The 23,185-nt window shown below is 43.0% G+C and overlaps 2 protein-coding genes across 7 annotated transcripts in view; both read left to right on the top strand.

Annotated features, from left to right (window-relative positions):
• The first annotated feature begins 5,867 nt into the window (after positions 1–5,867).
• LOC118101882 (troponin I, slow skeletal muscle) lies at positions 5,868–8,847 on the top strand. 3 transcript variants are annotated; one of them, XM_035147927.2, is made up of 8 exons: positions 5,870–5,991; positions 6,551–6,559; positions 6,670–6,711; positions 7,197–7,238; positions 7,547–7,678; positions 7,778–7,867; positions 8,194–8,376; positions 8,523–8,847. In XM_035147927.2, the coding sequence occupies exons 3-8, from the start codon at positions 6,691–6,693 to the stop codon at positions 8,622–8,624; spliced, it is 570 nt and encodes a 189-aa protein (XP_035003818.1). In that variant the 5' UTR covers positions 5,870–5,991; positions 6,551–6,559; positions 6,670–6,690; the 3' UTR covers positions 8,625–8,847. The 3 variants fall into 3 exon arrangements, with proteins under 3 accessions (XP_035003820.1, XP_035003818.1, XP_035003821.1); XM_035147930.2 differs by having other exon boundaries at positions 5,893–5,991; positions 6,556–6,559; XM_035147929.2 differs by lacking the exon at positions 6,551–6,559 and having other exon boundaries at positions 5,868–5,991.
• An 8,526-nt stretch (positions 8,848–17,373) lies between these two features.
• Positions 17,374–23,185, top strand: part of iqsec3a (IQ motif and Sec7 domain ArfGEF 3a) — an 88,983-nt gene continuing 83,171 nt past the window's right edge. For all 4 annotated transcript variants that reach the window (XM_035147131.2, XM_035147132.2, XM_035147133.2 and 1 more), the window contains exon 1: positions 17,374–18,273. In XM_035147131.2, the coding sequence (XP_035003022.2) occupies positions 17,588–18,273 (686 nt within the window). In that variant the 5' untranslated portion in view covers positions 17,374–17,587. The remainder of the gene's footprint in view (positions 18,274–23,185) is intronic.

The following is a 23,185-nucleotide window of genomic DNA, read 5'->3' on the forward strand; positions in this document are numbered from 1 at the left end:
TCATCCAGTTGTAAACTAATCAATCATTGAATAATTGAACAAAATAATAGGCACATCTGTCAATGTTGAATATAATCATTAGTCGTGGTCCAAACTTGACCAAAACGAACAAAGAGCAGGACAGAGCTGACATTATGAAAAACAAAAATATGCTGCATCATTTGATCAACTGGTATATTTTGTACATATTCATGACTCATCAAATACTATCACATGAAATATAAAAGAGACAACGTGTGTCACCAGCCCTCGTGCTCCGTGGGGGTGAGGAGGTTGAAAATGTGGCATCATGAATAATTACTGAGGCCTCTAAAGCCTCGTCTTCATACTGCTGTTTTACATTTACATTTCAAGAGCTGCTGATGCAGAGCAGAAGATACAGCAATAAACCACTGCAGCCACTGGCATAGGCCTTGTGATGGCATTCTGCCTCTTGAGTGCAAAACTGGACGGATTAACAAATGTGCCCAGTGGCCACGTGCCCAGGGGTCAGAGGTCTCTTCAACCACAGCCTCCGTTTATAGGATATGGTTTTAATGGTTCCTCCTGTGTATTTGTTTTCTTTTTCCTGGTGTCTTTGTTTTGTTATTTTGTTCTTGTATCTCCTTTATACAACTACATTTGTAAGACTGATGTGATTCATTTTTTTCATTTATGTATTTATACATTTTCTGATTTCTGAGACCAGGGTCCTGTTTTCACTTAAACAACTCATGAAAAAAGATTAAAACAACAGTTAAACATTTCTTATATTAAAAGCTGAAAATCAATCAGTGTGCTTCACTGCTGCTGCCAGAAATCTGTATGCGAGGAGCTGCCGCCCCCTGCTGGACTTTGTCTGCACTAAATGAAGACGCTTCAATCTCAACACATTTTCCACCAATTAATTTTTCTACAAATTAAAGAAGCATATTCACATTCTGCCCCACAATACTGAATTATTTTAGTTCTTATCCTGTGGTAATTCAGTATATGAAAGAAAGCTCTGTTGAGCTATGTCTCGAAGTCAGTGTTCAGTTACTGTCGCTGCTTTATTTTCCCCCAAAAAATGTGTGGGTGGTATTTTTAATGACTTGAACTTATCAACTCACTGTTGTTCTGCTTTTTTCTCTGGATGTGAGAAGTTGGTACCGTCAGTGCTGCGTTTTATCTGCTCCAAATCATGTTCAGACTAATGAATAGGAACCACACAATCTCTAGACAACGAAACTACCCACAATGCATAAAGAGTATTGTAAAATACAATTTAAATTTACTTTTAAATGTCAAAAAGGAAGAAATTTGCAAGACCCAATTAGGAACTTGATTCAAGAGTAATTTAGGATCAGGTTAGGGACAAGATTCTGTTTGAATGTATATATAAATGTCCTGCAAGGCTTTGTGTATATGTGTGTGTGTGCATTATATTATTAAAATCAGTTGCTTTTATTGTCTAATCAAGAAGAAGAAGGTCTTGGACTGAAAGAATTCCTGCAGGTTTTGTGTTAATTATTTGTTTGCTCATCAAAAACACAATTATTCTAATAGATAGAACAGAACATACAAGCCAGACCACTGCACCACCATGCAGCCCCATATATATGTATATAGCAGCCGACATTCCTCAGCTATTATCAGTGAGGATATTATATAGATGCATATTGTATGAATATCCTTTTGACTGGATATACAGGCGGATAACAGTGAGGGTAGCTGAGATAGTGGGCCACTCAGGGTTTCCACTGAAGCCTATTGGGAACCTTGGAGGGCAGCGTCAAGGTCAGACCGCAGAGGGCAGAGGGATGCCAGGGGAGGCCACTTGGCTGATGTCATGTGTCAGCTGCTCACTGCGTTCCATGTCCAACAAAGATGGAGGACTGCACAAGATGCAAGAGGAGAGAGGCCGGCAGGGTTGCAGGAGGACGGACAGATGGAGAATAATAATTATAATACATTTTCCATAAATTATCTCTGTGATCGTCTTGTCCTCTTTGACTGTTTCCACCTGTTTCCAGTGTTTATGCTAAACTAAGCTGACTTTCTATGGTTTGGCGTTTTATAATCAGCGTAAAGTCATGAGTGGGGTGAATTGTGTAGAAATACTACAATGTAATCACACTCAAGCAAAGTTATACTTGAGGAAAAGAACAGTATTCAGGGTAAAATAATGAAAGAAGTCAAAGGAGGAAGGACCCTTTCAGAACGGTGAATAAATATGTATTCATATTAATGTATGAATATCACTGATGCCTTAAAGTGTAAACAGCATTTTAATGTACAATTTTAACTACTTGTATACTTTTGGATAGTTTCATTGATAAGTAGAATAATCTGCGTGCGGAAGTATGCCTCTGCCTCATATGAGGTTTCCGTGACCTTTGACCTTTGACCACCCAAATCTAATCAGTTCATCCATGAGGTCAAAAGAACATTTGTATTAAATTTGAAAGGATTCCGTGCAGGCGTTCTTGAGTTATCATGATCACAAGGCAAAAAAAAATAAATCTGATTTGTACAGTGACCTTAATCATTGACCTTTCACCTCCAAATTCTAAAGAGTTCATCCGTGAGTCCAACTGAACGTTTGTACCAAATTTGAAGAACTAACCTCAAGGCGTTTTTGAGATATCTTGTTCACAACAATGGGACGGACGGACAGACAACCTGAAAACACGATAATAAATTGCACAGCATATAAAAAAACTATTTTATGTTTTATTCTTATTGTGTTTAACTTTTAAATGAAAGTACATTATCAATAATATTGAAATACTGAAAATACTTTAACTTTTTCTCTCTACCCATCATATATATTCTATAGCCTAATGGACTTGTTCACTATTCAGGTCGTGACATGTACAGTACAAAGTGGCTTAAAGTGATAACACAGCCATGAGGTGAGTAGATATTGACTTTGGGGTCTGAGCTGGTCGGGTCATGACCATGGGTTAACATGGATTACGCAGCGACAACTGGCCAAACAAATAACGCTTCACAAGAGAGGTGAGGACGGATTAAAACCCGGGAAGATCACAGCCGGTCGGATCCTGCGGCTGCACCCACGTCCCTTTTCTCTCCGTCCGTCCCAAAGGTTCAGCCTGAGCTCATTAGCCACGATTAAGGACAACATGAGGGGAACCACGGAGGCAACACATTGAGCCGTCAACCAACCTGATTATGAAAGCAGCAGAAAGTGCATTGCCAGCAGGTTCCCCCGATACAGAGGCCGCGTGGCTTCTTTCATTTGCGTGTATGTGTCTGAGCGGAGACAGAAGGGCGTTGGGTTGCATCTGAAATAGCTCCCACACCTGCTGAGGATCACCGAGACAAAAAAAAGATGACAGAACATTTGTTGTCCCTGGCGTCTTCCTCCGTCTGTTATTGCCTTTCATTGCTCGTGGCTGCTTGTTGTGATGCGGCACAAAGATAACCGGGAACTTTGCCGGTGTTTGCTCTGATGGAAATTTGACCTCGCGGCGCTCCTGAAATAAAAGAGATCTGAGAATCAGAGTCATTTAAGTGTACTTTATTCCCTTGCAAGGAAGGTCAGACAATCATACAGCATGCGAAGAGCATTCTTTAGAGGGAATGACAAGGAAACATTCGCAGGCGTGTGCTTCTATGCAGATTTAGTGAAGGTAAAGGGTAAAATCCAAGGAGATAAGACACAGGATGAAGGTCTCTTCACGGTTTTGGTGTGGGAGACGAGCACAGTGTTGAGCTCAGATTTGTGGCTCTGACATCCGGACCTTCGGAGACTGATACCTATAAATTAGGTCACCAAAGGTCATCTTAAATATGCCATGAGGCTGGTCACTAATGGTCATTTTGGCAGTTATGATATGCATAAGCCGAGATAATATATAGTGTGGTTAATATATAGTATTAGAGAAAACTGATCCAAAGTAGCTTATGAAATCGAGGGGAAATTAATTTAAAGTGAAATGTCTCGGAGGCCTGTGTCTGAGGATTTATTAAAGTTGTCAAACGCTTGTTTAAAAGAGACTTTACAGAAATTATGAGCGAGAGCTGAACCTTGTGTTTCACTTTAAAAAAGGGCTTTAAATTTTATTGTATTTGCTTTGGACTGTCCCTGAGGAGGTGAACCGGCTCAACTCATGTCTTCATTAATAATAAAAGAGGCAAAGCAGAAAGATATCAGGATATCGATCGAACAAAGACTTTCAAGTGGCCATTAACTGTGCATTCAAATGTAATTCATCATTTGTTAGTTGTCTGGATAATAAAACTAAACGCGTCCACATAGCTCACACACGTATTTTCCCCAATAAGGAACTGAATGTATAAAGAACGGTATTTAGATAAACCAGAAAAAGAGAGAAGAACAGGCCCAAGAAGTGACTTCACTAAGTTTGAACCCGTTGCATTCAGATCTTCTCATTAATGTTCACTGTAGTTTCTAATATCCGAGGAGCTCTTACAACCCACTGAGAGCAGAGGTCAACATAGACTGTTGTTGATGATGTCCTTAATGCTCAGTTTACCAAAAAACATCTTAGCACTCTGAGCAGCTTCATTCCAGCGTAAGCCGGCCGAGAGAGAAGAAACTCGATGCTGAGGGACTGAGTGATTTGCACGAAGCGTCAGAGCTCAGGCGGAGATTAGCGCCCGCGCCTTGAAATCTTGACAAAGCCACGCCAAGGAATTGTTGAGTGCAGAGACAAACAGAAAAACACACATGTAAATATAAACCGGACGAAGACGTGAGGCTGAGGAGGAGTCAGAGGCTCCGAGAAAACTTGAAGAACAGATCATTTGGTGCTGCCACAGTCACCTGAATGTCCATGTCCATGTCTCACATGAAATTAAAAGATATCAGAATGCAGCACTTCACCAAGTTTGATGAGTCACAAAATCACAGAGCGACACGTGCACAGACGTTCTGGTCCCGCCCCCACGTTATTGTCCAGGGAGGATCACAGAAAGGAGCCCGACCTATTCTTAAAATGTGATTCAATGCTTTTGCTATGCACGAGGGCTCCGGGTGTGTTTTATACTGTATCAGCTGTGTAATTGCTCAGAGAACAGGCCATGTTTTCAGTAATATCTGATCATAATTGTAGTCCATTAAACCAATGACGTATCGTACAGACTTATTAGTTTTGTTGCTGATGCAGTCTAATTAACTACAACTCTAATTAATCAAACTAAACTAATGAACCTACCATCCATGTATTTTACAGCAAATACATGGAAGGAAATGTAATGTCCAAAAGCCTTTTTATGTTTTCTGTCAACATAATAACGATAATATTAAAAAGAGAATGTTGTTATATTAATGTATTTTGCAAGTTTATCTACTTATTATGACTCCCGGCATTATTCAACCATTCATGGTCACCACATGGTTAAAGAAAGATATTGGTCTGGTTTAATACAATAAAAGTCAGTAGTGACTAAAGAAACAACACTTTTATTGGTAAGCAAGCAAAACCATGATTTTCTTTTAATCTTAACCAACGTGGTTTTACATCGATCATTCAAAAATAACTTTAAACAGATCTTAAAGTTATTTTCTTAGCGATTTTAGTGATTTTGTTACCTTCATTAACCATTTTCCAGTATTTGTGCTATAAGCTGAGGAAACAGGCAACGAGAAAACAAATAAGCCTCCCACCGTCAAACTTTCTCTGTAAGTTAAAACTCAATGTGACGGCAACGTTGTCAATATTAGCGACCGAGAGATGAATTAATGTAATTTCCCCGTCATTCCATGGAGAAATAGAAATTATTTCACCCAGCAAGCAGCGATATCTGGACTATGCCATTTAGTTTAACGCTCATTATTTGTCATCACACGTCCCTGGTGTTGTCCCGGTTTCGGGGGAGGTGATATTTCATCCTTGGTCTCGTGCCAGCACATTCCAGGGGCCAGACGTTATATCTGCTGTCCGCTCGTCACACAGCAGCTCACATAAAAAGCCGCCCATTGTCTTCGGCTGCCGCTGTTTGACTCCCCTCCCGTCTGCAGACCCTCGTTCACATTCGCAGGTAACACATTTATTGTATTATTTGTGGTAATATTGTAGTATTTAAACCTATGTACGTATTATATGCTATAAATGTATTTGATTTCTGACAGTGTTTTGCCAGTGATAAAGAAGACTGAATGAGTTGTACTATTTCGATATTTCAGAAGTTAATTAATATATCATTGATAAACTTGTACCAGTTTTATGTGGGTCAAACTTTGTGAGTAGCCCTGAACATGCACAGTAAGTAAAACAAAGATCAGTCTCAGACATGATCTGCTAAATCTTCTTCTTTTCCGCTGCTGCTGTCCGGATTGTAACAGCTGTCAGATACGGATCCTGTAGCTTTTCACAAAGCTGTTGAGCTGTCATTACTCACGCTGCCAGAAAGTGAGACGATGCTGAATATAGTGCAGGGCATTGTTCTCGTCATATTCCTACTTTAATCCTCTCGTCAGAGGATGCTGCTATGCAAGGGCCTCCGTGGGTCAGATTACATTATGGTTCAGTGGGGTGACTCATTATCCTTAAACTGTACTAATACACGTCCTCCTATGTGTTGTTTGTTTCTGTTAAAGTACAGTGAGGTAAGAATATTCCTTCTATACATATTTGATTGTATGAGCTACGTATATTCTCATAGTTGATTGGCTGTATCCTCATCCTGCGCTTCCTTTCACCCTGTTTGCTGTTTCAGGAGCCCGACAGACTCGCAGCCATGAATCCCAAAGGGGAAAAGGTGAGTCAGTCATATTCCACGGTGCTAATCCTGCGTGCACAGAGAGGGGACGCGCCGTCCTACATGGCAAAGACCTGGCAGTGGTTATCTTCCTGAGCCGTTATCAGCATCCCTGAGAGCTTTCCCCTTGACTTCATCCTAATAATAAAGTTTTATCTTTTCACATGCGCGGCTGCAGTGAGTGGTGCCGAGTTGGACGCTCACTAGTCTTTCCATATATATTTGACAACACATGTACGGGGCATATTGGACATTTTGCTGCTGGTCAGCTGAGCAGGAACATATTTTGGGTCCTGAAGGAATGTCTGAAGTTTTATAATGTCGGTTGAAAGAAGCAAATCAAACTTGTGCATTTGATATGATTTTTTTTTTTGGTGTCCACTCTCCTACATTTGATGTTTTCCATTTGACAAACTTACATTAACTGTTTGATTTAATTGTCTTTTGCACTGTGAAAAAATATTGACAAAGATGTTTTTCCGCAGCCGAAGTCGAAGATTACAGCTTCTCGTAAGCTCTCCCTCAAGGTTAGTTGTTATGACATACAAGAAAATTTAAATTATGTATATAATAGTCCTATATAATATCTGTGATACCACCACGGCCCACTCAGAAAAACTTCTGGCCACAAATCATCATGTTCCGATTACTTGAAAATATTGCACTGGATCTCATTTAAAACTATTATTCCATTAAATAATTATGTTTTCATACAATTCAAGCTCAATATTAATAATATGGTCATTTATTCTAATGCTAAAATCACTTGGAATAGCAGTGGACCTCCTCTGATTGCCATGCCTTGTTTTGATTGATATTTGTTCTGTCCAATCAGATGCTTCTCCTCACTCGAGCCTGTGAGGATTTGGAGAGGGAGAGGCAGGATAGGGAGGAAGAGAAAGTCCGTCAAATCGCAGAGAAGTTGCCCCCTTTGAAACTTTCCGGAGCGTCCCTGGACGAGCTACAAGTAAGGGTCATAAACCACACGTGACCATTTCAGAATATGTAATAAGATGTCTCATTAGATTTAAATAATATGATTGAAATCTGTTTTTTTTTTTCCCAGAAAATATGCAAGCAGCTATATTCTCAAATTGATGTTGTGGATGAGGAGCGGTACGACTGTGAATACAAAGTGGGCAAGCACAACAAAGATGTGAGTCTCTCTGAACATCCTCCCGCACCAAGCACACATTCGTCTTATCTCGCACAGCTCAGACAATATCTTGAAATGAAAAGTTTCTTTCCCTGGCTTCAATCCAGAGAGTCAAACCTTAAAACATGAACTTTGAACATGAAAGTTGAAAGTTTGCTTGAACTTCTGCCACTTTGTCTAGCACAATACTTTAAGATCGCACTTTTAGCAACTGTATTTCTTTAAAAAAAAAAAGAGAAGGCTTGGCCAGTAAAAGGAAGAACTCCCCAGAGGCATTAATGCACGTTGACATTTTCATTGTAGCTTCTGGTGCATTCTTTTTTTAGATCCATGAGCTGAAGTTGAAAGTACAGGACCTCGGAGGCAAGTTCAAAAAGCCTGCCCTGAGGAAGGTGAGGGTGTCAGCCGACGAGATGATGAGAGCTCTCCTGGGCTCCAAACACAAGGGCTCCATGGACCTCAGAGCCAACCTCAAGTCTGTGAAGAAGGAGGACGTCAAAACGGACAAGGTAACTCGAGACCCCCAGAGCTTCAGTCTGTCAGTCGGGTGGATCTTCCAAGTGCATAGGGAAAAAATACACACGTCAAGAGGTCTCTTTTCTCTACGGAATAAGATATGTTTTAATTTGTATTTCACTTCTCTCTTCAATCCCAGGTGCTTACGACTGAAGTGGGCGATTGGCGTAAGAACGTGGAGGCCATGTCAGGCATGGAGGGCCGCAAGAAGATGTTCGACACAGCCGGCGGAACACAGTGATCAATTAAAGGCGGGGAAAAGGTCTAGATAGAAAGTATCCAAACGCTAATTGACATAATGTAGGAGTCAAGTATACGCTTGATGACCATTTTCTAAACAAAGACTCAAAGTGTAAGACGAGTAAAGACCCCAAGTTTTTATTACTAAAGAGTTTGCTTTTTGTTGTGTTTTCTTACGACATCTTTAGACATTTGAAGTGGATGAATAAACAGTTTCAGTCGTTCATGTTCTATATCTGTTGACTTTGACTTTATCATGTTTCATTTCGTTGGCACCCGTGTGGTTTATGCGCGGCATGTAAGAGGATGGAAAACAGCTTAGCTGATGACGGGTTGAAAAAAGGAAGATGAACAGTCGAGGCAAGGGGACGACTGTTGTTATGTTCTGTGCCTAAATTAACCTTCATAGTGTTTAAATAGAGCTTGTTGACACCTTCATGAAAGGAGGAGTTAGGGTTTGTTGATATAATAAAGATATATCAGAAAAGAATTAGTTTTGCTCAGGTGCTTTCACGCCTACCTTGTGCAGGTCGGACTTTTCAGTTTAGTAACAGGTGTGAAAGGTGCCTCGGACCAATGGACCTGAAATTATGGATCAAACTGAACGATGGTTCGGATCGTGTGCCGTGTGAAAACACTTTTTTGGGATGGATCAGACTTTCGGACAATTGCAGGAAGTTGAGACTGTTGTCTACAGGCTCGCGGGATTGCTAGCAGCCTCTGATGATATGTCGCTTGAAGTTAATTCCTTTTCTCTATTCAAACTGAGAAACGACAACCTTCCAAATGACGGTAGTATGTGAGGCTTTAGTCCGCTCCCTAAATTCCAATGTGAAAACAAAGACATGAACCTTGATCCGAACACTCAGGTGTGAAAACTTTCTTAGTCTCTCATTCTTCTAAATGAAAGACACACGCAAATTTATCTGTTTACCAGGAACTCGCGTAGGTCTTGAGTTCTATTTAAAGTCGTCTGATGAAAGAAATAAAAACCACAGTGGATGTAACTTTCCAGCAGCTGGTGAAACACCTGGGCCCGAGTATTTTAAGCCACGTTGTTGTACTCCATGTACTCCCAGAGCTTGGAAAGCGAAAGCCTGAGCTGGACAGCACAAGCCACTGGTATCGCTGTCCTACACATCGCATACTTCCCCTGGGCTGTGGGCTATGTGTCAGTGGGCCGGCTGTGGTCGCTGCCCAGCCATTGTTATGTGAAGTATGACAGTAACACCAACAATAGCCTGAGGATCCCACAGAGTGCTCTTCAGTTGTTGCACTTTTTGCCTTTATAGGCTGGTTATGTTTCAACGGCTGGTCGCTCCGGCATGTTAAAGATTCACAAACACACACACCCACACAATTTAGGGGGGATAATAGCGTCTGAGGGTTGTGACATATGGACGATGAAAAATCTCGTCCTGTCAGTCCACAGTGTGCAGTGTGAAATCGACGTGCGTTTGTGTTTAGTCACGCTGACATTTGTGCTCACGCTGCAAAGCCGATACACAACCTCCTGTCTGCCCTTGCACTGAGTCTCGGCGAGGCGGTTATGCCAGGTCCTGGCACATGCTGCGTCTATAAATAGGTCCTGATGAGGGCGACCTTCACTCAGAGCAAACGTTCCAGATGTGACGCTCATGTCAGCGCCACACGATGGCGGCTGTTGTATTCGGTGCGAAAGGTCACGACGCTGCGGCCTCCCATGAAACACGCTGCGATGACAAGCACGTTCGAGTGTGGCTCGATGTGCCAGGAGCACCACAGTCAGTGTCAGTGATGGTTCATGGGGAGGGGGGGGCGGTAAGCACACTGGTCACACTTGTGCTGTACTGATAGTGCCACTTGATGGCAGTCCACAATTATACATCTACTGTGGTAAATATAAAGTAAAAACAAGTAACAACAAACTGCATCATAATTAGCCTTAAGTTCCTTTCTGAAACTGAAAAGTCTGAAAGGAAAACAAATATATTTATTTTACCTGGTAACTTGAAACTCATGATCACAGTTAGAAAAGAACAATTCACACATTATGAATAAGTGCATTGGATTTTTTGAAAGTTTCTGAAATTCAACTCAGTGTCTGTATCTCGAAAAAGTCTAAATTTCATTTCATTTTAAAAAATATTTGTATTAGGAAAGTTGAGTCAGTTAAAGCTCAACAGCTTCTTGGATCCATGAATTGTAATCTTGGAAAAATAAAGTGGATGACACATATGCCCAGTTTAGCCACTAACTATTCCTAATATCACAAATACACTGTTTTCTGAGAAGGCAAGAAAGATTTATTCATTTACTTCACATCCTCGTGTTGCTTTAGAGCCACAAACTAGTGACGCTCCTGTGAAAAGCCTGTTCCTGTGACCTGCGACACAGATGAGGCGCTGTAGGTGTTTACAGCTTAATGTGCTGATAAATAAGCCGCTTGAGCCAAAATCCTGTTTCTTTCCTGTGTGTACCTGGAGGTAATGACACTAAAAATGAGCTTTAAAAAAGAATTAGACTGGTGGTGTCGAGGGTTTAAACACACACACGCACACAGACACACACACACACACACACACACACACACACACACACACTGTATTCGCTCCCCTCAGTTATAAAGTGTTAATTGGATTCCCAGTGATGGATGAAGGTCTTTACACTTAAAGAAACATTCACAGGCAGCAATAGGAAATGACTGGAAACAAAATGATGAGTGTTTGTTCAGTTAAATTAAAGTTAGAAGTTGAACACAAACTGAAAGTCGCCAAATGAGACAAACTCGTTACATCCGCCGAGGAGGTTGTGTTCTCATCTGCCTTTGTTTGTCTGTTATTTAGCAGGATTGCACAACAACTACCAGACAGATTACCATGAAACCTGGTGGAATGATGTGGTACGTAGAACCGGATCAGGGGGCGGATCCAGGGATTTTATTATTTCACTTTCTTTCACATTGCGATAAAGTTTTTCAACACCTTTGTTGATTTCTAAGAGTAATTTATGGATCTTCATAAGACAAATAATTTTGGTGAAGATCTAGATAAAAATCTGGTGAATTTAAATGTAGTCTTGGTGGAGGTGTGCACTCTTTTGGTTTTATTCCATCTTATAGGTTTAAATAAACATAAAGAAATGATTTTATAATAATAACATTATACGTGGAGGAGCTGAAAATCGAGTATTATTGATTTTTAGCACACACTACCTTGCCAATTTGATATTGCAAACATGTTTTTTTTTAAATAAACTTTATTTATGTTCCACTTTTCTCAACAAAGTGTTTTATGAGGAAGAAATAACACGAAACAGATAAAACTAGAGAAAGCAGAGAAAATTGAAAAAATAGATCAAATCAAACAGATAAAAAAAAGGGATAGTCAAGGTAAATAAGAGCCTATGTCAATCATTTGTCAACTGAAAGAAAAAGCAGAGATTTAAAAGATAAACAGAGAATTAGTTCAATGGGGAGCAAATTCCATAACGTGTGGGCTCTGATCGTCAAAGCTGAGGCCATTTACGACCTTAGAAGTGAGCAATAAAATGTAATTTTAAGCTGTTGGCACATTCGGCAGACATCCCATTACCTCCTCTTAGCTCTGATTTAGTCCCCTTGAGGGAAACAGTTGGATCATTAGCTGCTTAGCTTGTCTGTGATTTTGTCTGTCAGCTGTTTGTAGCAGAGCGAGTAGCACACAGCGTGTTTACAGGAGCTTTTCTGCTGGAAGTAGCAAGACTGAAACTGCTGCGTGTGAAACCAAAACAACGAGCTGAAAGGGGCTAAAGCGTTCAGCAGAGGAAAGTCAGGTGACGAAGCTCCTATCACTGAACACGCTGCAGGGAATCTCATCGCAGAGGAGAAGCGAGTTAATATGAGAATGAGATGAAGAATATCGGCAGATTTCTTTCTCTCACTTGCAACCCATGAAATATTCACACACCTCTTTTGAGTTGCTGAGCGTCGCCTCTTGAAACTTGCTCGTAGATATATACACATTTCTAAATGTGGTTCAAGCCCAACAATTCCCAGTGGGGGGTTTGTTTCTGTCACCACTGTCTCTTCTTACCACTTTTGAAATTTAAGCATAACAAGACCCTCAGGAAAATCGTGTCTCCTCTTTTTCTCATTTTGGGAAAAGCTTGATGTTAAACTTAACAACCAATGACACTTCACTTCTGCATATACACCACTGAGGTGCATCTTAATCCCACCGCTGCACCGTTCACACCCACCCCCCCATCACATCTAATGGTTTAAGATAATCTATAATAGGTGGCTGTGGTCTTGCTCCCCTCTCGTTATTGATCTCCTCCGAGCCAATAGGGAGGCAGAGGAGGCTGATGGGTATTGGTTTTGGAAACCGAAGCTGGCCAGGGGTCAACAAGTTGCACACATTAAAGATTCCCTCTTGTTTTAATCAGGTGGAGGATTTTAAAAAGGGCTGCAAGTAAAAATTGAGGATAAATCTGATAAACCCTAACCCTGACAAGAATACACCTCTTTTGAAGTTGTTGGTTTAGCTTCAATTTAATTGCATTTATTTAATTTGACACAAGCTGCAGATTTCGGGGTAAATGAAACCTCAGCGCTGACGTTGCCGTTGGAATCAAAGTCGTCCAGGTGACACGCGCAGAGAGAAACTTACTCAGCTGATCCCCGGGTGCCTCAGGTCTCCCTGCAGCAACCGTGTCTCAATACATTATTAATAGCGATGTCGGAGTCTTGGCAGCATAGAAGATATTTTAAAAATGCAAACATGGAGGTGCAAGTTTGCAAAAAACAGCTGCTAATGGGCTCCGTAGACTGTAAATAAAGATGGACGACATGATAGCGTCCCAAAAGTGAAGCCAAATCATCTGGATCGCTCCCCAGTGGCTGGCTGCAATATAAATCATAATCTCCGCCTTAGCCAGTATTAAAGTCATTTTACAGTCTTTGTCTGACTTCAAACTATTCTTGTCCAAAACTTCAAGAAGTCCTCGTCATTTTTCAAATAACCCTCAATTGCAGCCCCTTTTACACAATCCCCATTTTAGTTGACTCAAAGCTTGAAACTCCTTCTGCTACTCATTGATTGAGGTCAAAATATTAGAACATATTGCCAGTACACAATAAAACTAGAGTGGCACTCAGTAGAGTTGATGTCGACATAACAACTAGACCACTATATCTGCATTGTTATTTGGATCTGCACCAAATTACACACACTCATATATATATTATTCCTCTATGACTGATCTTTCAAGATAAATTATTATTCCCTGGTAAAAATGTCAAAAAGCCCTCTCTCGCTATTACAAAAATTCCTGGATCTACCCATTTGTCAGAATTCAAGCCAACATTTAATGAGGTATTTCCTGGTCCATGTCCCATCCTTCCATTAAGGTTCATGGAAATCCATTTGTGTAATCCTACTGACAAACAAAAAGACGGATAGGGGCAAAAACACAACCTCTCTGGGTGAGGTGAAGATGAGCTCTATAGGAACCAATTTTCCCTTAATAGTGTTCGAAAAAGAAACTTTAGATATTTTATTAAAAGAGCCCCATGCAGTGTAAATACAAATAATCATGTTTGCCACTTGGCTCGCGGTGTCAATAACTTAGTGACTCGCTCGTGTGCGAAGTAATTAAGTGCGGCGTCACAAGCAATTAATCTCTACCTGACATTTATTGCTTCATCGTGTCGTCTGCTCTTATCGCGTCTCTTAATGCCGCTAATGCTCCAAACTCCTTGGAATAAATGTTTGAAATCTGTTTCCCCCTCTTCATCAACTTCTATTCATGAACTCTCTCGACTTCTCTGGCATCACTCGCGAGCAACAGAAGAGACAACGACAGCTTCGCTTTGATAAATCTCTCCCTTTGGCATTGTGTCTTCTTTTCTCTCTTAAGCTTTTCTAAAGGGACGGTAATGACACACAAAAACATCCATAACCAATGAGTCATCTCTGGGCTTAAAATCTCTCGTGTTGTAAGGCGAGTCGGGTGCACGCAACAAGTCATTTATCAATATTAATGAGCGGCGCTGAACCCCAGATGAGCCACCGAATGGAGCAGTGTTGTTTTATTACAGTCGGGAAGATTTGAGGAAAGTGAGTAATCCCTCTAACTGCAGTTGTGAGAGAATGAATAAGAGCCATCACATCAAATGGAGATGTTTTAAATGTATATAATATAAGTGCTGAGAGTCACGGCTATTCAAAACACAGGTTGAAAGACGACTCTCTGTTTCTCCGACTGTTGCTCTGGGTTCACACCAGTGCGCTCAGTGTGCGTCTGTTGGATTCTGCGTCAGGATCCGCTGAATAATGAGAGAGCGAACGGAGCTGGTCTTCTTTCAACTTAGCAACCGACCCAGGATACAACAGCACTCAGGGGAGCGGGCCTATATGTTGATATAACACAGTTCTGCAGGAGGGCAAAACTTCGACACTGAGAACTTTTAAACTTCTCTCTCGTTCAGGGGCGGAGGAATTAGAAATGGGAATTTGAACATCAGCGATCTCTCAAAAGCTGCTTTCAGACATGCACTGATAATCTCCTGACATTCTCCAGAGGTGCTGTATGTGAGAGGTGTCGGAGCGAGAGGCTCCAAACTTTTCTGCAAAGTTTCTCCGACCAGCCCCCAACTAAAAACTCTGGATGATGTCCAAATGAGCTGATGTAAGAACACAGCAGGAGATCCTCCGCAGGATTTACTATGTGGCAAGTGTTGATGGCGTCGATAACATGAAAAAGAAGAATACAAATATCTCTTGCCAAGGCCCGATTCTGAGGCATTTTCAATAATTGCATCAGTTTTTAAACATCTCTACCTTTAAAGTGATGTATTTCCCTTAAGTTTTGTGTATTTTTCTTTTTAAAAAAAGGGGGCATCCAAGGTTTTCTGATCTCCAGACGCAGGGAAACTTGATTATTCACGACACATTTTGAGCCCCGTCCTTGTCGTTTCAGATCAAGGAGGTGTGACCCCCCCCGGCTCCGGGGTGCTCTGTGAGGTAATTGGTGTTAAAGGTGGGTCGCACCTCTTCCAGCTGAGAGTCCATAATAAGTAAGGCTGAACCTTACAGATGACACCCAAGCGCCAAAGTCACTGCTGGCACCATTTCCTCCTTTTTTTTTTACAATCCTGCTGCAAAACCCATTTTTGGCTCCGTCCAGGCATGTGCTGCAGCTCGGGTGCACAAGCTGTTTTTCACTTCAAGCAGCTTGTAAAGCAGCCATATGGAAGGAAGGGCCTGGCTGCACCCGCGCTGGCTCGCCACCGTGGCCATAATAACTCACTCCCGCAAGGTCATGTGATATTCATACTTCCTCCGAGCTGTGCGAGGATAAAGTTTGATGCAACTTTTAACAACGACTTCCTCAAGAGCAAATAAATATACGAATCCGGTTGTGTTTTTATCGTCTCTAATCTCACAACAAACAGCATTAATCACAGCATATCGTTAATGTCACTCCTGTTCGGGATGAATCCGGCCGACCGTTAGACTCTGACACTAATTAACAGTAATTTACACGAGCTGCGTGTGGGAACCCTTCAGAGTTCAAAAAGACTTTCATCGTGAATAAACGCGTCGGTTTTACGTTTGAATCGTCCTGTCAGCGTATAAAGTTCTATCAAACAAAAGAAACACCACAAGTAATTAGGCCAGTTACACATGCAAACACGATTGTGTCGACAATGGAAATCTGAAACATCACACTGCAGGAAGCAGAGCAGCTGGGTAACGTTTAGTGGAAGACCATTTCCTGTCCGTGCTAAAGCTGGATACATACTTTTTTTTTTTATTAAAGTCTGAAACACCAAGACACAGACTGACTACCTGCAGCCTTCCCCTCATTTGCAAAGATTCATGCCGCTCAAACCAGACGAGAAAGTCTAGTTCTCCCTCCAAACTTTATGATTAGTTTGCAGCTCTCTGAAATTGGTGAGTATGCACACACTAAAGAAAACCCTCTGTACATCTACCTGCAAAAAAAAGATCAGCACGCGGCCACATCATTTTCCTCCTGAGCTGCTAAGTGAGCAGTGTTATTACATTCTCCTCCGTGCCCGTTCCTTTCCCTAACCTGCAGGGCAACGTCCTGAAAAGTGAGTTACGCTCCGCACATAAAGACGACCGGTCTGTCATTAAAGATCCCCGTAAGTGACGGGTCCACTGAACACGTCGCACATTCACACGGAGAGCAGGGTCTCAACTCGCCTGAGTCGCACGCTCAAGTCACACCTCGAACATCAGGGAGCAAATGTCAGTGAGAATGAGTCGACAGATTGAGTCAGCTCAGTGGGAGGTTGTGTCTGAAATCACTGGCATTTCACTGTAGTGTGGTAAATTCGCCATTCGCCAGTGCTGTCCGAATGTTTAGCAAAAGTGTGTATGCCCTATATAGTGGACTCATTGTATCCCACAATGCATCATGGAAAGTAGTATACACCATAGAAAGAAAAAATATGGAGAGAATCATTTAAATAAATATCTAGAGCAAGTTTTGTTATCTGGTACATCTTGAATTATTGTAGTTAACAAATGAGCTGTTTATTTCTATTCAAGGTGGGGATTTTTGGGTGGCAAGTTAAATGTATTTAATTCAAGAGTGATTAAGACTGATTCAGGGAGGTGAAACACACAGAAGACACGTTCAAAACTGATTCTCTCATGTGACCCCTGCGTTTCCTTGCGTGTTGACGTCACGTGCCCACTACAGCCCCGCCTCCTCACTCCACTGATGCTGCTCTCCTCCTCTTGCATCAGCACCATTTCTGGTATCCTCACACAGCATCGATCGAGAGAGAGGGAGAGGGAGCACACGCGAGAGAGAGAGGGAGAGATACCCAGCCCCTCCAGAGTGTAGAGGCGTCAAACGGCCGCCAGAGCATCCCGGTTACGCACCGTTCCGAGGCCCCAGAAGCGCCAGAACCAGCTGAAGGAAAAGTCAGCGTCGCCGGGCACACGGTCGCAGCCACAGTCAGTGATGGAGAGCCTGCTGGATAATCCAATGAAAGCCGTTCTGTACCTGAAGGAGCTCACCACCATCGTCCAGAACCAGCAGAGCCTGATCCAGACGCAGCGCCAGCGCATCGACGAGCTCGAGCGCAAGGTGGAGGACCTGATCGGCGAGAACCGACTGCTGCGCGACCCGCACCACTACGTCCAGCAGCCGGCTCCGCATCAGCACCACCACCACCCGCACCACCACCAACACCCGACCCACCGCAGCGTCAGTCCCCAGGCGCCGGCCCACCTCCATCACCCGCACCCGGGGAGCAACAAGGCTGCGGTGCACCAGGCGCAGCTTCAGCAGCAGCAGCTTCAGCAGCAGCATCAGCACCAGCCACCACCGCCGCAGCAGCAGCAGCAGCCGCAGCCGCAGCCGCAGCAGCAGCAGCAGATCCCAGGTCTGTCGGCCCAGCCTCAGCAGCAGCAGCAGCAGCACCACCATCAGCAGCAGCAACAGCAGCAGCTTCCGTCACCCGCTGCTCCGTCCTCCCACCACCCGCAGCAGCTGCAGCTCGTCCCCACCTCGCCGCAGTCGCCCAAAACGAGCCAAGCCAGCCCGGACTCCGGCGAGGAGGACAAGAGGAGCCCCTGCTGCAAGTCCCTGGTTCCGCAGACTCCCACCACCCTGTGCCGCTCAGTTGGACTGGCCAGGAAAGCGGAGTAAGTAGTAAAAAAACAGTAAATTATAAAGACTGTTCAGATCTCAGCAACCTGATTTAGAAATCTTCTTAATCCAGCTTGAGTTTTCTGGATTTTTGTGTCATGGTCATATACAAAATAATCCTTTTCATTAAATTACTAGAACCAACATAGAAGTCACCTCGATATCAGGCTTGTTAAAATGGGACTCGATATTAAATCCAGTGACCTTAATAAATATGGATTTTTTCTTTTTTTTTGCAGTGCATCCAATTTTCTTATCTAAAAATAGCAAATGTGTTTGTCCAGAAAAAAGATGTGATATCCTCAAGGGGCCCGGACACATAATGTCACCGCTCTGTCATCACCTGAGTAACAGTGTCAGCTGCAAATGTGGGAAATGTCACAAAGAGAAGCTGTTAAAAGAAAAGAAAAACAGAAAAATATATTTATTTTCTAGAAATTACAGTAAAAACCACCAAAAAAAAGTATCATACTCTGAAGTCTGCATGAGTTTTGTCCTCATACATGATTAACCTCACATCCCCTTCACTAGCTAAGGCTTAATTTTCTGACAGGTAATTTTCGCTCCTTCTGTATTTTCACATTATTCACTCAGTCGTTGGCCCCTTAAATCAATTGGATGCTTAATGGATATTGATTTGGAGGAGCCAGGCTGGCATTTTAATGGTGCCGCTTTATTAATTCTGCACCAAGGGATGCTGTCACGAGTGGGTGGGATCAGACACTGGAGATGAAGTGTTTTTTTTGGGGCGACTATAGCAGGAAAGTTTGGTTAAATAATGGCGCGTGCTCAGGTTGAGCTGAGGCTGGATTGTTTTTTTCTTAAATGCATCTGTTCGGAGGCCCGGGCTGATGCAGCGATTTCACAGGTGCCGTGAGAGCTCTGTGGAGAGACGGTGTAAACACACATCTTAAGACGAGCGAGGCACCGGCTCCTCGGGGCACATCACCGACTCTCAGCTCTCTTACATCTTTCGCATTTAAAAAAACCCCCACCTACGATCAAGGTGTGATTGTGCAGACTGTGACTGCTCGGCACTCATTAAGACAGCAGCAGAAAGATGTGAGGGACACAACCCGAGGGGAATAATAGCGGAGATGGAAATGTGTTTTTTTATGGTTGAGGTGCTAATAAGCCTTGATAAGCTTGAGTGTTCCTCTGTGAAGACATTTCATGAGTCAGCGTCATCTTCGTGGCGTCACGCAGAGCTGCTGTTGCAGACTCAGGACTATGTGATCGTCTGCCAAAAAGTGATCATCCTCCACAAAGTGATCGCCCTTTAGTGGAAAAGTGACTTTCATGAGTTGTATAGTCGCCTTAAAGATATAACATGTGACAGTTCTTCATTAAAATGTCTAAAAACATTATTTATTGAGACATACCTGCTTTACGTTTGGTTTTGATCGTCTCCTCTGTCAGTTTCAGGGCAAACGATGTATGACGAAGGAATAACACACTAGCCAGTTAGCCAGTCAGCCAGTCAGCCAGTCAGCTGTTTTGTCTGTTCCGTCACTTGTAACGTAATCTTTCATCGCCGTTTAGGGATTAAACTGTAATACATGACATCATCTGTGGACATGATTTGCACAACTACTCCCATGATGCCACGCTGCATCACGACATCACCCAACTAGGTATTTTCGTTATTGTTTTGATTGAGAGACCCCTAGTGGCAGAAGTTATGTATCGTACAGTAAAAAATCTTTAAACCGGGGCTCAATTGGCTGCAAAGTAGACCATGAGGTAAAATCATGAGGATACCTAAATAATTCATAAATAATCCTGTAAATCATGTTAATAACGGTCTAGCTTCCAAATATAAAAATATTTATTAAACATTACCCCCCTGGTGATTATGGGTGCGTTTGTGCATCCTCTCCAATATCAGGAATAGAGCAGCTTTAATCGGTTGTACTTCTGTAATGTCAAGAAAACATTACATTCAATGTGGTTTTATAAAGTACAACTAACATATTCCTTTCAATCAGAAGTAATTCAAAGTGCAACAATGGTGGCATCTTCATCTGTATGTTTTTTAGTGGCTTTAAAGACTATTCATGGTGTAATGATGTTGAATCAGTAGATTCCATGAGGCTCTCTGACTCGGAACAAAACACTTTTAATTGTCAAAGTGAAAACAAATCTCGACACAAAGGTCTAAATCAATTAAAAACATTTGCATAAGTATTTCACCGCCTCCACACTGCAGGCCCCCCCCCCCACTCTTATTTGCAAACCAGCAGCTACAGTCACAAATGATCGACTTAAAACCGAGAATGTGACATTAACTGTTGTTCGTGAAGCGATTCCTGCGTCGCTCTGGTTTTGACTTTGGTGCCATTGTCTTTCTGGTTGCCGTTCTTGTTGCAGATTTCTTGCAGACTGCGGTTTCCCCCAGAATCTCCTTGCATGTTTGCTGCATTCGATTACTCTCCCTGTCCGTCCATGTGCCGCTGCAGCAGAGCAGCAGCTTTTCTTTCCCTCAGTGTAACATCATTAAACCCCCTTTGATTTAATGATGTGACAGAATAAAACGCTGGGAACTTATATGCACTGTCCACAGTGTTGAATGTTCTCTACTCGCCAACATCAAGGTCACATGTATATCCTCTGCGAGAGCCACACACACACACACACACACACACACACACACACACACACACACACACACACACACACACACACACACACACACACACACAGACACAACGCACATCCCATCTGTTCTACTCGGCTGCGTCTGCATTGTTTCTGTTAATCCTCGTCGATTTATCGCACCGTCAAGTCGTAATTCCCGAAAGGTGCGGGTCAGGAGTAGTGTACATCAGCATGGACACGAGAAATAACACAAGTGCCGTCACATGGAGTCACCCAGACACGGAGAAAACACAACACAAAAGATATTAGCTGCGCAAAATAAATGGGTGAGTGTGTGGGTTCGGATTAAACAAGTGGATGCCCTCCTGGCAGTTCTGCGGAATGATGAACAATGAAAGAGGAGAGCAGGAGAACTCGAGAGTGAGACAGAGAGAGAGAGAGAGCATACTGTATACAGGCCTGTCTTTAATTCAGAAGCAGTGATACATGAAAGGCGGGAGATGTGACGCAGCATTGTCATTTCCACTTAAAGTGATGATCCTGGTCAGACAAGATGGTGTGTCGCTGTGATGTCAGTGCAGCGGGAGAAGTGATGCGTTTCTGATAATGAGACGACGACAGGAACAAACTGAACAGTTCTTTCTATATAGTGGGAACTATGGGCACAAGTTAGCGGCGAGCAGTCTTTGAGATTCGGGGGGAATGAATTATGTAAGAGGACAACCTGTCACCCCTCGAGGGAAAAGTTTGACATTTCGGTAAATACGCTAAATAGATTTCTATAAATAATGAAATCAAATTTTTTTTTTTACATTGTTCTGCTCTTGAATAATATTTTGGGGGATTATCAATGAAGATTTGTAACTTTTTGCAAAGGCTTTAAGGGCATTTTCACACCTGAAGGTCCCGACCAAGGTTCTTTCTTTATTACATTGTTTGAATGTCACCTGGTTAGTTTTGGTTTCACATTGCAGTTTATAGAGCGAACTAAAGACTTCTGTATGACAAAGGTACTTCCTGTCGTCATCACCTACGCGCGGCTGCGTCTACATGCGTCTACGTGTGGACACATTCTCTTGTCAATTAGTGAAGTAAAGTAACGGGGGAATCAAGTAACATACTCCCTGGGAGGCACTGGATTTCCAACTCAACCACCATTTCCCCAACTCATCTACATGTCTTTACTTGATTAAAAACAGGAGCAGACGATCCATTGCAAAGCTCCGAATGAAAAATGAAACGCTCGCTGACTCGTATCACTCGTCCCTCATCTCCTCCAGTGGCATCGTTTGTGAGGCACAAATCAAGGAGCTGCCTTCAGCTCCGCGCACAGAGAAGGAATGCGGTTGAAAAGGTTGTTTCTGCCACGAACCCCGACTTCTCCGACGGAGAGTGCGAAGCGACTGTGTTAGTGAGTCTGAGGAGGATTCTTCAGGGGCCCGTGTGATCTGAGGGGAGCCCTCAGCGATCCTCGCTACCCCTCTTTCTTCCTCCTCCGCTACTTTCTCTGTGACTCCCACTCCTCCAGCTTCCATTGTACCGACTCTCATTCTCTCCCCATCTTCGCCTCTTTCTTCGCAGCCTACAAATTATATCTTTGTCCACCTGCCTCATTACTCCATGACTGTCCTTCCTCTCCTTTCCCCGCTCTCCTCTGCATCCCCCTCTCTTCTCCTCTAATCAGCAGCTTATGCTTACAGTAGCCACCTCTGCAGACTGGATCAGTATTCAGCTCCATCCTCTCACCATCACGCTCTCCACCACTCAACACAACTCCCGGCTGGGCTGCAGCCTTCAGTCCGCCCTGTCCTTTGCTATATACGCTCGGGGGGGCTGCCAAAGTGTGTGTGTGTTAAAATGAGAGCGTGAGAGCGTTCTGGCCGTGTTTTCACGAGGGAGATGCAATAGGTGTATAGGTGAGGTTATGTGCTTGTGTGTGCAGAGGTGCGTGAGGGTCTGACTGGCAGCAATCCCATAGCCTGAGGTGGAAATCCCAGGGTCCTCATACGGCTCCAGCTGCTTCTCCCTCCCCTATACACTCTCACAGTTATTCTAAGTAGGCTCTCACACACAAAGCACACAAACCCTAACATGCCACATGCCACATGCCACATGGCAGCACTCGTGTTTTCCTACATTTGCTGTGACTCCCCCATGCCTGCCATGCCCTTGTTTTCCTCCCACCGGCCCCCTCGAAACCAACCGGACACCAGGATACATCTCGTATGTGCCTGCACCCCGTCTCCTTCAGGGTTAAAGTGGGACGAGCACGTAGCACTTAGAGATGGGGGAGCTCAGCACACACACGTA

The sequence above is a fragment of the Hippoglossus stenolepis genome, chromosome 22 (genome assembly GCF_022539355.2).
Source record: "Hippoglossus stenolepis isolate QCI-W04-F060 chromosome 22, HSTE1.2, whole genome shotgun sequence".
NCBI lineage: Eukaryota > Metazoa > Chordata > Actinopteri > Pleuronectiformes > Pleuronectidae > Hippoglossus > Hippoglossus stenolepis.